We start from the raw sequence: 18,046 nt of genomic DNA on the forward strand, positions 1-18,046 counted from the left end.
CTGTGTGTCAGTAATTGTAAAAGAATTAAGTGTATATGAGTGGATGGCCATTCTTTTTCTATTTCCTGGCACTACCTCACTGACATGGGAAACACCAATTAAGTGTAATAATAAGATATAGATAAGGGGAAAGAAATACAGTAATAAGTCCATGTTTCAACTTCCTCCTTTCATACATATAGCCGTATCTGTTTTATTTTTGCATTTTGTTAACAATACATATAACTTTGCCCATGATAATGACCTTATCTATATAGCAACATTCTTCCTTAAAATCCTCCTCTCTTCAGGAGTCTTATTGCTTAGCTTGCATTGAAAAGGCACTCATGAATCTGATTAATCAGATTCTCAGTGTCCTTCTTATGGTAGATCACCATATTCATGTTTTATTTTCTCTTTGAATAATTTTGCAGCTGTTCAACTAGCTGAAGTGAAGGGCCATCCGGAAGTTGATTCACTCCGTCGGGCACACACGCAGTGGCTTTTAGATACACACCAGGAAGAGAGAGCTGGCCAGCTTAAGGAGGCAGAAGGCGACTATCTTGCTGCTATCAACATGTATCTCAAAGCTGGGATGCCTGCAAAAGCTTCTAGGTTAGAGGAATATGAATGTAGTCAGACTTATTCTTGTACTTAATGTACTTACATCCTACTGTTATCATCATTAATGAAAGAATGATTACAGTATCGTATTTCAGCCTCATTAATATTTGCCCTTGAGTGTTAGGAGTGGTAATGAGGGCAGTGCAATTAGCCGGCAGTACAGTGATTGCCATATTTTCTAACCCTGGCCCAGTGGGGTGCAACTTGACAACCACATAGTTCACACTCACTATGCTGCTGTTGCTAACCCTCCCAGTATCCAAGCAGTTAGTACTGGTAATATACCTCCTTGGTTGGTAGCTACCCACCAACTACTGCTTACTATTGCACTAAAAGAAAAACCATATATTTTCCACTGACATAATGATAAATTAGCACTCAGTATTAATGGAAAATTTACAGAAAATTATAATACTTTTTTTCCTGTGCTGATTGATTGGAGGGGTTGTGAAAGACATGTTTGATTATCTATCAATCTTTGTGTATCTCTGACTCCTGTTCCCACCTGGAATTGTCTCAAGGGGGTGGCCATGACAATAGTGTCTCCATAACTAGTGAACCCCAGTGTCGCTTCTTAGCCTTTAATGCCTCACCCTTAACAGGCCACTGGCAGAGGACAACTCTAGTGCAGTGTTTGCAAAGGCTCCTACCTAATATTTCTATTTACTACTTTTCTAATGCCGCTGCTTAATGTTCCTACCTACTACATCTGCCTAATATTTCTACCTAATGCTCCTACCTGAATGTTCCTAACTACTGCTTCTATCTATTGCTCCTACCATATTGCCAAAAGGCAGGGCTAGTGCATAATGCTCAATGCAGGAAAATCTAGTTAAGAAGAATGATTCATGTGAGTTAGTTGTCGGTTGTTATTTATGACAAGAAGAGATTGCACATTTGTAGGCATAATGCCAGTCATTCATGTGTGGGTGAGGCAGAAAGAATAGACAGTTACCTGGGTCAGAGGAGTGCAACTTGACAGCCACTGAAATGTTGGCACACTGCGACACGTTTAACAACTCCTGATATTACAGAAAGATACAGAATTGATATGTCTTCTTTCTTTTGAGCTTGTTTTTTTACTCCAGCCAGGTTTCATACACAGACACAGTGTTAGTGGTAAATGACATTAAATAGGTGACTGAGTTTGGAAAAGTGTGTGAAAGGAGAAAGTTGAGAGTAAATGTGAATAAGAGCAAGGATATTAGGTTCAGCGCGGTTAAGGGATGAGTTAGTTGGGATGTAAGTTTGAATGGAGAAAAATTGGAGGAAGAAAAGTGTTTTAGATATCTGGGAGTGAACTTGGCAGTGAATGGAATCATGGAAGTGGAAGTGAGTCATAGGGTGGGGGAGGGGGCGAAGGTTCTGGGTGCAATGAGGAATGTGTGGAAAGAGAGAACATCATCTCAGAGAGCAAAAATGGGTATGTTTAAAGGAATAGGCATGGGCTATAGATAAGGTTGTGCAGAGGAGGATTGATGTGTAGGAAACAAAATGTTTGAGGACAAGATGTGGTGTGAGCTGGTTTGATCGAGTAAGTGATGAAAGGATAAGGGAGATGTGTGGTAATGAAAAGAGTATGGTTGAGAGAGCAGAAGAGGGTGTGTTGAAATGGTTTGGACATGTGGAGAGAATGAGTGAGGAAAGGTTGACAAAGAGGATGTATTTGTTAGAGGTGGAGGGAACAAGGAGAAGCAGGAGACCAAATCAGAGGTGAAAGGATGGAGTGAAAACGATTTTGAGTGATTGGGGCCTGAATGTACAGGAGGGTGAGAGGCATGCAAGGAATAGAATTAATTATAATGATGTAGTATACCAGGGTAGAAGTGTGGTCAATGGACTGAACCAGGGCATGTAAAACATTTGGGATAGACTATGGAAAAGTCTGTGGGGCTAGGGTGTGGATAGGGAGCTGTGGATTCGGTGCTTTACACATGACAGTAAGAGACTGAGTGTGAGCGAATGTGGCCTTTTTTGTCTATTTTCTTGGCGCTGCCTCGCTGAAGCATGGGTTGGTGATGCTACTTCCTGTGCAACGAGGTGATGCCAGAAATGGATTGAAGGCAAGCAAGTTTGAATATGTACATGTGTATATATGTATATGTTTTTGTATGTGTATGTATATGCTGATATGTTTATGTATATGTATGTATATGAAGTGAAATGTTTGAGGACAAAATGTGAGGTGGTTTCATCGAGTAAGTAATGAAAGAGTAAGAGAGATGTGTGGAAATGAAAAGAGTTTGGTTGAGAGAGCAGAAGAGTGAGAGGAAAGATTGACAAAGAGGATATATGTGGCAGAGGTGGAGGGAGCAAGGAGAAGTGGGAGACCAACTTGGAGGTGGAAGGATGGAGTAAAAAAGATTTTGAGCGATCGGGGTCTAAACATACAGGAGAGGAGAGGCATGCAAGGAATAGTGATGTAGCACCAGGAATAGATGAAGGCTAGCAAATGTGAATATGTGCACGTGTATATATGTCTGTGTATGTGTATGTATATGTGTGTATGTTATGTATATGTTTGTATATGTGCATTTATGTATATATATGTGTATATGAGTGGATGGGCCATTCTTAGTCTGTTTCCTGGCGCAACCTCGCTGATGCAGGAAGCAGCAATTGAGTACGATAATAATGATATAATGTATATGTGTGTGTATGGATATTTATATATATGTATGTGAGTATTTTGAAGGTTTGCTGAATGTGTTTGATGATAGAGTGGCAGATATAGGGTGTTTTGGTCGAGGTGGTGTGCAAAGTGAGAGGGTTAGGGAAAATGATTTGGTAAACAGAGAAGAGGTAGTGAAAGCTTTGCGGAAGATGAAAGCCGGCAAGGCAGCAGGTTTGGATGGTATTGCAGTGGAATTTATTAAAAAAGGGGGTGACTGTATTGTTGACTGGTTGGTAAGGTTATTTAATGTATGTATGACTCATGGTGAGGTGCCTGAGGATTGGCGGAATGCGTGCATAGTGCCATTGTACAAAGGCAAAGGGGATAAGAGTGAGTGCTCAAATTACAGAGGTATAAGTTTGTTGAGTATTCCTGGTAAATTATATGGGAGGGTATTGATTGAGAGGGTGAAGGCATGTACAGAGCATCAGATTGGGGAAGAGCAGTGTGGTTTCAGAAGTGGTAGAGGATGTGTGGATCAGGTGTTTGCTTTGAAGATTGTATGTGAGAAATACTTAGAAAAGCAAATGGATTTGTATGTAGCATTTATGGATCTGGAGAAGGCATATGATAGAGTTGATAGAGATGCTCTGTGGAAGGTATTAAGAATATATGGTGTGGGAGGAAAGTTGTTAGAAGCAGTGAAAAGTTTTTATCGAGGATGTAAGGCATGTGTACGTGTAGGAAGAGAGGAAAGTGATTGGTTCTCAGTGAATGTAGGTTTGCGGCAGGGGTGTGTGATGTCTCCATGGTTGTTTAATTTGTTTATGGATGGGGTTGTTAGGGAGGTAAATGCAAGAGTTTTGGAAAGAGGGGCAAGTATGAAGTCTGTTGGGGATGAGAGAGCTTGGGAAGTGAGTCAGTTGTTGTTCGCTGATGATACAGCGCTGGTGGCTGATTCATGTGAGAAACTGCAGAAGCTGGTGACTGAGTTTGGTAAAGTGTGTGGAAGAAGAAAGTTAAGAGTAAATGTGAATAAGAGCAAGGTTATTAGGTACAGTAGGGTTGAGGGTCAAGTCAATTGGGAGGTGAGTTTGAATGGAGAAAAACTGGAGGAAGTGAAGTGTTTTAGATATCTGGGAGTGGATCTGGCAGCGGATGGAACCATGGAAGCGGAAGTGGATCATAGGGTGGGGGAGGGGGCGAAAATTCTGGGGGCCTTGAAGAATGTGTGGAAGTCGAGAACATTATCTCGGAAAGCCAAAATGGGTATGTTTGAAGGAATAGTGGTTCCAACAATGTTGTATGGTTGCGAGGCGTGGGCTATGGATAGAGTTGTGCGCAGGAGGATGGATGTGTTGGAAATGAGATGTTTGAGGACAATGTGTGGTGTGAGGTGGTTTGATCGAGTGAGTAACGTAAGGGTAAGAGAGATGTGTGGAAATAAAAAGAGCGTGGTTGAGAGAGCAGAAGAGGGTGTTTTGAAGTGGTTTGGGCACATGGAGAGGATGAGTGAGGAAAGATTGACCAAGAGGATATATGTGTCGGAGGTGGAGGGAGCCAGGAGAAGAGGGAGACCAAATTGGAGGTGGAAAGATGGAGTGAAAAAGATTTTGTGTGATCGGGGCCTGAACATGCAGGAGGGTGAAAGGAGGGCAAGGAATAGAGTGAATTGGAGCGATGTGGTATACCGGGGTTGACGTGCTGTCAGTGGATTGAATCAAGGCATGTGAAGCGTCTGGGGTAAACCATGGAAAGCTGTGTAGGTATGTATATTTGCGTGTGTGGACGTATGTATATACATGGGTATGGGGGGGGTTGGGCCATTTCTTTCGTCTGTTTCCTTGCGCTACCTCGCAAACGCGGGAGACAGCGACAAAGTATAAAAAAAAAAAAAAAAAATGTGCATATGAGTGGATGGGCCATTCTTCATCCGTTTCTTGGTACTACCTCGCTTGGTGCAGGAAATGGCAATCAAGTATAATAATGAATAATAGAAAGATATATGTGTACGTGCATGTATGTATATATGTGTATATGAGTGGATGGGTCTTTCTTTGTCTGTTTCCTGGCACAACCTCGTTGATGTAGGAAATGGTGAAGTATAATAATAATATTAATGAATAAAGATCTACAAATGGATCTGAATAGAGATGGAAACCATTTGATAAAAATCAAAGAAGAAAATTATGGAACAAATTTGATCTAGAAAATAGATGAATAACTAATAAAAACCACTACAGATACCACAATAAATCGAAATCAATAATGGTCCAAATATTACTATAGAAATTGCATACCACCATTTACATAGACACAGAAAAATATTATGATGGTATAATTCACCTAGATAAATCAAAACAGGAGGAGAAGATGGAATGAGATATGACTACCACAGAAACCCAAAAACTGTAAATAAATTCTCTTTTATTAGAAAACCAAATAAGTAAATTTCTCACAGAAATGTGAATGAAGTGGCAGTAAAATCACACAACATGACTGAGAAAATCTCCTCTTTGAAACTTGGAAATGAAGTAACTAAACACAAGAAATTGAAGATATTAAGGAAGACTTAAAAAATGGAAATGAAATAAATCACAAAAATTAACAGATATGAGGAAATACCCAGTAACTATAAATCAGCAGAGGAATGACAAGGAAATTGAGAATCTTTGGATGACAGTGTATATTAACATTCAAAGTCTCAAAAGTGAGAACTTTAGAATCAGAGTTAATTACATCAGTGAACACAGAAGGGGGAACAGTACAGTCCTAATTGATATGTTATGAACCTGGCTTAATGGAAAAGTGAAAGATGAAGCAAACTGGGAGCAATTTGAAACATTCAGAGTTGTTAGAGCCAAATTTAAACATGGGGGTGTAGCAGTGTATGTCCTTAATGAATTAGACAGAAAGCTGGTAATGAAGATGAGATGCAATAAATGTGAACTAATCATTGTAATAAATTCAGCCATAAACACAATAAATCTGTAGTCATGCACATCTCAGAAAAACGGCTAAATGACTTAGAATAATTTTAACAAAAATTGTAGAAATTTTGAAGGGATTAGAAAAACGTGACCTTATGATAATATGAACTGGTGAATTTAACTACCATTTTATTGAATGGCAAGAATTAGGAGTAGATTATGGTTGCAGATACAATTATAAAGGAAAGAATAATGGATCTGGAGATGGAGAAAAGTTTCGAAGATTGATTGATTTATGTGATTCATTCAGCTTTTGCAAGTAAACCAAAGATCGACTGACGAGCGAGAGAGAGCAGTATGATAGATTGTTTTTTTGAAAATGACATGGCACTGTTTTCATATATAGAGATAAGTAATACAAGTCTGTCTGATTTCAGTATCATAGCAGTCACAACACTGTATAGAATGGAAATGAATCATTGTAAACATAGACTGGGTTGAGTGACTAATTTTCAGCATGACTAATCAGACTGGAAAAAGATTATTGAGATTATCAGCACAAAATGGACTAAGATCTCCAGAAACAGTGGTGTTTTAACAAACACAAAAACATATTGTGAGAGATTAAACTGATTTAATACATACCGAAAAAAAAGTACAAAATGGAAAATACTTAGGAACAGAAAACTGTGAATTGATTGAAGAAAAGTGTAGAAAAGTATTTAAGAAATAGTATAACCATGAAAATAAGAATGAGAGAATTAAATGAGAAAATGACAAATGCAGATGTAGAAATATTGAAATCTCTGAGAAGAGAATGGACAATGAATGAAAAAAAAGTTGCACACAACATGGAAAGGATTCCAAAATTACTATTTATATACTTAAACAAAGCAAGTAACAAGACAACAGAAATTGGACCATTTGACATAAGAGGTAGACTTAAACGGGAACCTAAGGAGATATGAAGGATGTTCACTAAACAGTATGAATCAGTATTCAATTCATAATGTAAGGAGAAATTGTAAGATGAACTGTTTGGCAAATAAGATGAAACTGTACTCATTGACATTGAAATATTTGGGGATGATATGATGAAAGTAGTTGATCAACTCAGAGACTATTCAGCTCTAAGAGCAGGTAGAATGTAAGCCATACTCCTAAAAAAGACAAAAAACAGTATTAGCAAAACCAATTATGCTAAGTTTAAGTGAGAGAAATATTGCAGGCATTCACATTGGCATATATAACATTATTTACCATGGTGAATAATGTGTGAAAAACAAGAGAACAGATGGGAACATTGGTGAAGGAGGCAAGGGGGGATAGTGATGGAGTGAGGAGATGGAGTGAATGTTTTGAAGGATTGTTGAATGTGTTAGATGATAGAGTGGCAGATATGGGGTGCTTTGGTCGGGTAAGTGTGCAGAGTGAGAGAGTCAGGGAGGATGGTTTGGTGAAGAAGAGGTGGTGAAAGCCTAGAATTAAAGGAAATCTGGCAAGGTGGTGGAAATGGATGATATGGCAGTTGAATTTATTAAGAAAGATGGTGAATGTGTTGTTGATTGGTTTATAAGAATATTCATTGTGAGTATGGATTGATGGAATGCATGTGTAGTGCCATTTTATAAAGGGAAAGGGGATAAAGGTGAGTGTTCAAACTACAGAGGCATAAGTTTGTTGAACATACGTGGAAAATTGTATAGGAGGGTATTGATTGAGAGGTTGAAGGCATGTACAGAGTATCAGACTGGGGAGGAACAGTGTGGTTTCAGAAGCAGTAGAGGATGTGTGGATCAGGTGTTTGCTTTGAAGAATGTATGTGAGAAATACTTAGAAAAACAGATGTATTTGTATGAAGTATTTATGGATCTTGAAAAGGCATATGATGAGGTTGATAGAGGTGCTCTGTGGAAGGTCTTAAGAATATACGGTGTGTGAGGTAAGTTGCCAGAAGCAGAGAAGTTTTTATCAAGGGTGTAAAGCATATGTACGAACAGGAAGAGAGGAGAGTGATTTGTTCCCAGTGAAGATCAGTCTGCAGCATTGGTGTGTAATATTACCATGGTTGTTTGAGTTGTGTATGGATGGAGTGGTTAGGGAGATAACTACAAGAGTTTTGGAGAGAGGGGCGAGTATGCTGTATGTTGGGGATGAGAGGGCCTGTTGTTGTTGTTCACCAGTGATACAGCACTGGTGGCTGATTCAGGTGAGAAACTGCAGAAGTTGGTGACTGAGTTTGTAAAAGTATGTGAAAAGAGAAAGTTGAGAGTAAATGTGAATAAGAGCAAAGTTATTAGGTTCAGCAGTGTTGGGGACAACTTAGTTGGGATGTAAGTTTGAATGGAGAAAAAATGAAGTAAGTGGACTTAGCAGTGGATAGAACCATGGAAGCAGAAGTGAGTCATAGGGTGGGGAAAGGGGTGAAGGTTTTGGGAGCGATGAAGAATATGTGGAAAGAGAAAATGTTACCTCGGAAAGCAAAAATGGGTATGTTTGAAGGAATAGTAGTTGCAACAATATCGTATGGTTGCGAGGCATGGGCTGTAGATAGGATTGTGTGGACGAGGGTGGATGTGTTGGAAATGAAATGTTTGAGGACAGTATGTGGTTTGATCGAATAAGTAATGAAAGGGTAAGAGAGCTGTGTGGTAATATAAAAAGTGAGGTTGAGAGAGCAGAAGTGGGTGTGTTGAAATGGTTTGGATGTATGGAGAGAATAAGTGAGGAAAGGTTGACAAAGAGGATATATGTGTCAGAGGTGAAGCGAATGAGAAGCAGGAGCCTATATTGGAGGTGGAAGGATAGATTGAAAATTATTTTGAGCATTTTGGGCCTGAATATACAGGAGAGTGAAAGGTGTGCAAGGAATAGAGTGAATTGGAATGATGTGGTATACTAGGGTCAACTTGCTTTCAGTGGACTGAACCAGGGCATGTGAAATGTCTGGGGCAAACCATGGAAAGGTCTGTAGTTTCAGTGCACTACACATGACAACTAGAGACTGTGTGTGAGCAAATGTGGCCCTTCTTTGTTTCCTTTTGCTACCTTGCTGACACAGGGGGTGATGATGCTGTTTCCTGTGGGGTGGGGTAGCACCGGGAATGGATGAAGGCAAATTAGTATGAATATGTACATGTACATATATGTATATGTATGTATATATATGACCATCTCGCTTAGCACACCACCCCAACCAAAACACCTTATATCAGCCACTCTTATCATCAAACACATTTAACGAACCTTCAAGATACTCACTCCATCTCCTTCTCACTACTTGTTATTACCTCCCCACTTGGTAAAGAGAGAAGAGGTAATGAAAGCTTTTTTTTTTTTTTTTTTTTTTTTTTTTTTCCCCGCGTTTGCGAGGTAGCGCAAGGAAACAGACGAAAGAAATGGCCCAACCCACCCCCATACACATGTATATACATACGTCCACACACGCAAATATACATACCTACCTACACAGCTTTCCATGGTTTACCCCAGACGCTTCACATGCCTTGATTCAATCCACTGACAGCACATCAACCCCGGTATACCACATCGCTCCAATTCACTCTATTCCTTGCCCTCCTTTCACCCTCCTGCATGTTCAGGCCCCGATCACACAAAATCTTTTTCACTCCATCTTTCCACCTCCAATTTGGTCTCCCTCTTCTCCTCGGTCCCTCCACCTTTGTGGAGGATAAAATCTGGCAAGGTGTCAGGTTTGGATGGTATTGCAGAGGAATTTATTAAAAAAGGGGATGACTGTGTTGTTGTTTGGTTGGTAAGGATATTCAGTGTATGTATGGATCATGGTGAGATGTCTGAGAATTGGCAGAATGCGTGCATAGTGCCTTTGTACAAAGGTGAAGGGGATAAAGGTGAATGTTTCAATCACAAAGATATGTTTTTTAGTATTCCTGGGGAATTATATGGGAGGGTATTGATTGCGAGGGTGAAGGCATATAAGGAGTACCAGTCTGGGGAGTAGCAGTGTGGTTTCAGAAGTGGTAGAGGATGTGTGGATCAGGTGTTTGCTTTGAAATATGTATGTGAGAAATACTTAGAAAAACAGATGGATTTGTATGTAGCATTTTTGGATCCAGAGAAGGCATATCATATGGTTAATAGAGATGCTTTGGGGAGGGTCTTAAGAGTATATGGTGTGGGAGGTACGTTGCTAGAAGCAGGGAGAAGTTTTTATCGAGGATGAAAGACATGTGTATGAGTAGGAAGAGAGGAGAGTGATTGGTTCCCGGTAACTGTCAGTTTGCAGCAGGGGTGTGTGATGTTCCTATGGTTGTTTGATCTGTTTATGGATGGGGTGGTTAGGGAGGTAAATGCAAGAGCTTTGGAGAGAGGGACAAGTATGCAGTCTGTTGTGGATGAGAGGGCCTGGGAAGTGAGTCAGTTGTTGTTCACCGATGATACAGCTCTGGTGGCTGGTTCGTGTAAGAAACTGTAGAAGTTATTGACTGAGTTTGGAAAATGTGTGATAGGAGAAAGTTCAAAGTAAATGTGAATAAGAGCATGGTTATCAGGTTCAGTAGGGTTGAGGGACAAGTGAATTGGGATGTAAATTTGAATGGATAAAAACTGGAGTAATTGAAGTGTTTTAGATATCTAGGAGTGGACTTAGTAGCGGATGATCCATGGAAGCGGAAGGGAATATAGGGTGGGGGAGGGGGTGAAGGTTTTGGGCACAACGAAGAATGTGTGGAAGGAGAGAACATTATCTCAGAGAGCAAAAATGGGTATGTTTGAAGGAATACTACTTCCAACAATGTTATATGGTTGCAAGGCATGTGCTATAGATAGAGTTGTAGGGAGGAGGGGGGATGTGTTGGAAGTGAAACATTTGAGGACACCATGTGGTATGAGGTGGTATTATCAAGTAAGTAATGAAAGGGTAAGAGAGATGGGTGGAAGTAAAAAGAGTGTGGTTGAGAGAGCAGAAGTTATGTTGAAATGGTTGGACATATGGAGACAATAAGAGAGGAAAGATTGACAAAGAGGATATATGTGTCAGAAGTGAAAGGTAACAAGAAGTGGGAGACCAAATTGGAGGTGGAAGGATGGAGTGAAAAAGATTTTGAACAATTGGGGTCCAGAACATACAGGAGGGTGGGAGGCGTGCAAGGAGTAGAGTGAATTGGAACAATGTGGTATACCGGGGTCGACGTGCTGTCAATGGACTGAAACATCTGGGGTAAATCATGGAAAGGTCTGTGGGGCCTGAATGTGGATAGGAAGCTGTGGTTTCAGTGCATTACACATGAATATGGCCTTTGTTTTCTATGCACTACCTCACTGATGCAGGGGGTAGTGATGCTATTTCCTGTATGGCAGGATGGCAACAGGAATGCAGGAAAGCAAGTAAGTATGAATATGTACATATGTATATACCCACCCCCATACACATGTATATACATACACGTCCACACACGCAAATATACATACCTATACATCTCAATGTACACATATATATACACACACAGACATATACATATATACACATGTACATAATTCATACTGTCTGCTTTTATTTATTCCCATCACCACCTCGCCACACATGGAATAACATCCCCTCCCCCCTCATGTGTGCGAGGTAGCACCAGGAAAAGACAACAAAGGCCCCATTCGTTCACACTCAGTCTCTAGCTGTCGTGAAATAATGCCCGAAACCACAGCTCCCTTTCCACATCCGGGCCCCACACAATTTTCCATGGTTTACCCCAGATGCTTCACATGCCCTGATTCAATCCATTGACAGCACGTCGACCCCGGTATACCACATCGATCCAGTTCACTCTATTCCTTGCCCGCCTTTCACCCTCCTACATGTTCAGGCCCCAATCACTCAAAATCTTTTTCACTCCATCTCTCCACCTCCAATTTGGTCTCCCACTTCTTGTTCCCTCCACCTCCGACACATATATCCTCTTGGTCAATCTTTCCTCACTCTTTCTCTCCATGTGCCCAAACCATTTCAAAACACCCTCTTCTGCTCTCTCAACCACGCTCGATTTAATTTCCACACATCTCTCTTACCCTTACATTACTTACTTGATCAAACCACCTCACACCACATATTGTCCTCAAACATCTCATTTCCAGTGCCTCCACCCTCCTGCACACAACTCTATCCATAGCCCACGCCTCGCAACCATGTAGCATTGTTGGAACCACTATTCCTTCAAACATATCCATTTTTCCTCTCCGAGATAATGTTCTCGACTTCCAAACATTCTTCAAGGCTCCCAGTATTTTTGCCCCCTCCCCCACCCTATGGTTCACTTCCGCTTCCATGGTTCCATCCGCTGCCAGATCCACTCCCAGATATCTAAAACACTTTACTTCCTCCAGTTTTTCTCCATTCAAACTTACCTCCCAATTGACTTGACCCTCAACCTTACTGTACCTAATAACCTTGCTCTTATTCACATTTACTCTTAACTTTCTTCTTTCACACACTTTACCAAACTCAGTCACCAGCTTCTGCAGTTTCTCACATGAATCAGCCACCAGCACTGTATCATCAGCGAACAACAATTGACTCACTTCCCAAGCTCTCTCATCCCCAACAGACTGCATACTTGCCCCTCTTTCCAAAACTCTTGCATTCACCTCCCTAACAACCCCATCCATAAACAAATTAAACAACCATAGAGACATCACACACCCCTGCCACAAACCCACATTTACTGAGAACCAATCACTTTCCTCTCTTCCTACACGTACACGTGCCTTACATCCTCGATAAAAACTTTTCACTGCTTCTAACAACTTGCCTCCCACACCATATATTCTTAATGCCTTCCACAGAGCATCTCTATCAACTCTATCATATGCCTTCTCCAGATCCATAAATGCTACATACAAATCCATTTGCTTTTCTAAGTATTTCTCACATACATTCTTCAAAGCAAACACCTGATCCACACATCCTCTACCACTTCTGAAACCACACTGCTCTTCCCCAATCTGATGCTCTGTACATGCCTTCACCCTCTCAATCAATACCCTCCCATATAATTTACCAGGAATACTCAACAAACTTTTTTTTTTTTTTTTTTCTATTGTCACTGTCTCCCGCGTTTGCGAGGTAGCGCAAGGAAACAGACGAAAGAAATGGCCCAACCCCCCCCCCATACACATGTATATACATACGTCCACACACGCAAATATACATACCTACACAGCTTTCCATGGTTTACCCCAGACGCTTCACATGCCTTGCTTCAATCCACTGACAGCATGTCAACCCCGGTATACCACATCGCTCCAATTCACTCTATTCCTTGCCCGCCTTTCACCCTCCTGCATGTTCAGGCCCCGATCACACAAAATCTTTTTCACTCCATCTTTCCACCTCCAATTTGGTCTCCCTCTTCTCCTTGTTCCCTCCACCTCCGACACATATATCCTCTTGGTCAATCTTTCCTCACTCATCCTCTCCATGTGCCCAAACCACTTCAAAACACCCTCTTCTGCTCTCTCAACCACGCTCTTTTTATTTCCACACATCTCTCTTACCCTTACGTTACTCACTCGATCAAACCACCTCACACCACACATTGTCCTCAAACATCTCATTTCCAGCACATCCATCCTCCTGCGCACAACTCTATCCATAGCCCACGCCTCGCAACCATACAACATTGTTGGAACCACTATTCCTTCAAACATACCCGTTTTTGCTTTCCGAGATAATGTTCTCGACTTCCACACATTCTTCAAGGCCCCCAGGATTTTCACCCCCTCCCCCACCCTATGATCCACTTCCGCTTCCATGGTTCCATCCGCTGCCAGATCCACTCCCAGATATCTAAAACACTTCACTTCCTCCAGTTTTTCTCCATTCAAACTCGCCTCCCAATTGACTTGACCCTCAACCCTACTGTACCTAATAACCTTGCTCTTATTCACATTTACTCTTAACTTTCTTCTTCCACACACTTTTCCAAACTCAGTCACCAGCTTCTGCAGTTTCTCACATGAATCAGCCACTAGCGCTGTATCATCAGCGAACAACAACTGACTCACTTCCCAAGCTCTCTCATCCCCAACAGACTTCATACTTGCCCCTCTTTCCAAAACTCTTGCATTTACCTCCCTAACAACCCCATCCATAAACAAATTAAACAACCATGGAGACATCACACACCCCTGCCGCAAACCTACATTCACTGAGAACTAATCACTTTCCTCTCTTCCTACACGTACACATGCCTCAACAAACTTATACCTCTGTAATTTGAGCACTCACTCTTATCCCCTTTGCCTTTGTACAATGGTACTATGCAAGCATTCTGCCAATCCTCAGGCACTTCACCATGAATCATACATACATTAAATAACCTTACCAACCAGTCAACAATACAGTCACCCCTTTTTTAATAAATTCCACTGCAATACCATCCAAACCTGCTGCCTTGCCGGCTTTCATCTTCCGCAAAGCTTTTACTACCTCTTCTCTGTTTACCAAATCATTTTCCCTAACCCTCTCACTTTGCACACCACCTCGACCAAAACACCCTATATCTGCCACTCTATTATCAAACACATTCAACAAACCTTCTCACTCCATCTCCTCACATCACCGCTACTTGTTATCACCTCCCTATTAGCCCCCTTTACTGAAGTTCCCATTTGCTCCCTTGTCTTACACACTCTATTTAACTCCTTCCAGAACATCATTTTATTCTCCCTAAAATTTAATCATAAGACAAGAGAACAAATGGAACATCGGTGAAGGGGGCTAATGGAGAGGTAATAACGAGTACTGTTTATGTAAGGAGATGGAATGATTATTTTGAAGGTTTGTTGAATGTGTTAGATGGTAGGATGGCAGATGTAGGGTGTTTTGGTCGAGGTGGTGTGCAAAGTGAGAGGGTCAGGGAGAATGATTTGGTAAACAGAGAAGAGGTAGTGAAAGCGTTGCGGAAGATGAAAGCCAGCAAGGCGGTGGGTTTGGATGGTATTGCAGTGGAATTTATTAAAAAAGGGGGTGACTGTGTTGTTGACTAGTTGGTGAGGATATTCAATGTATGTATGGCTCATGGTGAAGTGCCTGAGGATTAGTGGAATCCATGCATAGTGCCATTGTACAAAGGCAAAGAGGTTAAAGGTGGGTGTTCAAATTACAGAGGAATAAGTTTTTTTAGTATTCCTGGTAAATTATATGGGAGAGTATTGATTGAGAGGGTGAAGGCATGTACAGAGCATCAGATTGGGAAAGAGCAGTGTGGTTTCATATAACATTGTTGGAACCACTGTTCCTTCAAACATACCCACTTTTGCTCTCCAAGATAACGTTCTCACCTTCCGCACATTCTTCATTGCTCCCAAAACCTCTGCCCCCTTCCCCACCCTGTAACTCACTTCCACCTCCATGGTTCCATTTCTGCCAAATCCACTCCCAGATATCTGAAACACTTTGCATCCTCCAGTTTTTCTCCATTGAAACATACCTTCCAATTTATTTGTCCCTCGACCCTGCTAAACCTCATAAGCTTGCTCTTATTCACATTTACTCTCAGCTTTCTTCTTTCACACACTTTACCAAACTCAGTCACCAACTTCTGCAGTTTCTCACCCAAATCAGCCACCAGCACTGTATCATCAGCGAACAACAACTGACTCACTTCTCAAGCCCTCTCATCCACAATAGGCATACTTGCCCCTCTCTCCAAAACTCTTGCATTCATCTCCCTAACAACCCCTTCCATAAACGAATTAAACAACCATGGAGACATCATGCACCCCTGCCACAAACTGACATTCACTGGGAACCAATCACTTTCCTCTCTTCCTACTCGTACACATGCCTTACATCCTTGATAAAAACTTTTCATTGCTTCTAATAACTTACCTCCCACACCATATACTCTTAATACCTTCCACAGAGGATCTCTATCACCTCTATCATATGCCTTCTCCGGATCCATAAATGTTACATACAAATCCATCTGTTTTTCTAAGTATTTCTCACATACATTCTTCAAAGCAAACACCTGATCCACACATCCTCTACCACTTCTGAAGCCACACTACTGTTCCCAATCTGATGCTCTGTACATGCCTTTACCCTCTCAATCAATACCCTCCCATATAATTTACCAGGAATACTCAACAAACTTATTCCTCTGTAATTTGAACACTCACCTTTATCCCCTTTGCCTTTGTACAGTGGCACTATGCATGCATTCCGCCAAAACTCAGGCACTTCACCATGAATGATACATACACTGAATATCTTCATCAACCAGTCAACAACACAGTCACCCCCCATTTTTAATAACTTCCACTGCAATACCATCCAAACCGCTGCTTTGCTGGCTTTCATCTTCCACAAAACTTTCACTACCTCTTCTCTGTTTACTAAATCATTCTCCCTGACCCACTCACTTTGCACATCACCTCGACCAAAACACCCTGCATCTGCCACTCTGTCTTCAAACACATGTAACAAACCTTCAAAACAAACCTTTCTCCGCTCTTCCTGAGGATAGGGAAAGAATACTTCTCATGCATTTCCCAGATGTCGTAGAAGGCCACTAAAGGGATGGGAGTGGGGGGCTAGAAACCCTCCCCTCTGTGTATTTTAACTTTCTAAAAGGAGAAACAGAAAAAGGAGTCATGCGGGAAGTGCTCATCCTCCTTGAAGGTTCAGATTGGGGTGTCTAGATGTGTGTGGATGTAACCAAGATGAGAAAAAAGGAGAGATTGGTAGTATGTTTGAGGAAAGGAACCTGGATGTTTTGGCTCTGAGTGAAATGAAGCTCAAGGGTAAGGGAGAAGAGTGATTTGGGAATATCTTGGGAGTAAAGTCAGGGGTTGGTGAGAGGACAAGGGCAAAGGAAGGAGTAGCCCTTATCCTGAAGCAGGAGTTGTCGGAGTATGTTATAGAGTGTAAGAAAGTAAACTCTTGATTGACATGGGTAAGACTGAAAGTGGATGGAGAGAGATGGGTGATTATTGGTACCTATGTACCTGGTCATGAGAAGAAAGATCATGAGAGGCAAGTGTTTTGGGAGCAGCTGAGTGAGTGTGTTAGCAGCTTTGATGCTTGAGACCAGGTTATAGTGATGGGTGATTTGAATTCAAAGGTGAGTAATGTAGCAGTTGAGGGTATAATTGGTGTACATGGGGTGTTCAGTGTTGTAAATAGAAATGGTGAAGAGCTTGTAGATTTGTTTGCTGAAAAAAGACTGGTGATTTGGAGTATCTGGTTTAAAAAGAGATATATACATAAGTATATGTATGTAAGTATGAGAGATGGCCAGAAAGCATTATTGGATTATGTGTTAATTGATAGGCACGTGAAAGAGAGACTTTTGGATGTTAATGTGCTGAGAGGGGCAACAGGAGGGATGTCTGATCATTATCTTGTGTAGGCAAAAGCGAAGATTTGTAGAGGTTTTCAGAAAAGAAGAGAGAATGTTGGGGTGAAGAGATTGGTGAGAGTAAGTGAGCTTGGAAAGGAGACTTGTGTGAGGAAGTACCAGGAATGCAGATTGGAAAAAGGTGAGAGCAAATGACATGAGATGAGTGGGGGAGGGATGGGATGTATTTAAAGAAGCAATGATTGCTTGCGCAAAAGATGCCTACAGCATGAGAAAGGTGGGAGGTGGGCAGATTAGAAAGGGTAGTGAGTGGTGGGATGAAGAAGTAAGATTATTAGTGAAAGAGAAGAGAGAGGCATTTGGACAATTTTTGTCGGGAAATAGTACAAATGACTGGGATATGTATGAAAGGAGGAGGCAAGAGATGAAGAGAAAGCTGTAGGAGGTGAAAAAGAGGGCAAATGAGAGTTGGGGTGAGAGAGTATTGTTGCATTTTAGGGAGAATAAAAAGCTTTTTTATCCCTGGGGATAGGGGAGAAAGAATACTTCCCACGTATTCC

The 18,046-nt window shown here is 41.3% G+C and overlaps 1 protein-coding gene across 1 annotated transcript in view; it reads left to right on the forward strand.

The window, feature by feature from the left end:
- The window catches only part of Oseg2 (intraflagellar transport protein Oseg2), a 560,852-nt gene that overhangs the window by 289,333 nt on the left and 253,473 nt on the right, over positions 1 to 18,046 (forward strand). Inside the window, exon 15 of the mRNA XM_071675913.1 lies at positions 414 to 594. Coding sequence (XP_071532014.1) covers positions 414 to 594 — 181 coding nt within the window. The remainder of the gene's footprint in view (positions 1 to 413; positions 595 to 18,046) is intronic.

Source organism: Panulirus ornatus, chromosome 21 (genome assembly GCF_036320965.1).
Source record: "Panulirus ornatus isolate Po-2019 chromosome 21, ASM3632096v1, whole genome shotgun sequence".
Lineage (NCBI taxonomy): Eukaryota > Metazoa > Arthropoda > Malacostraca > Decapoda > Palinuridae > Panulirus > Panulirus ornatus.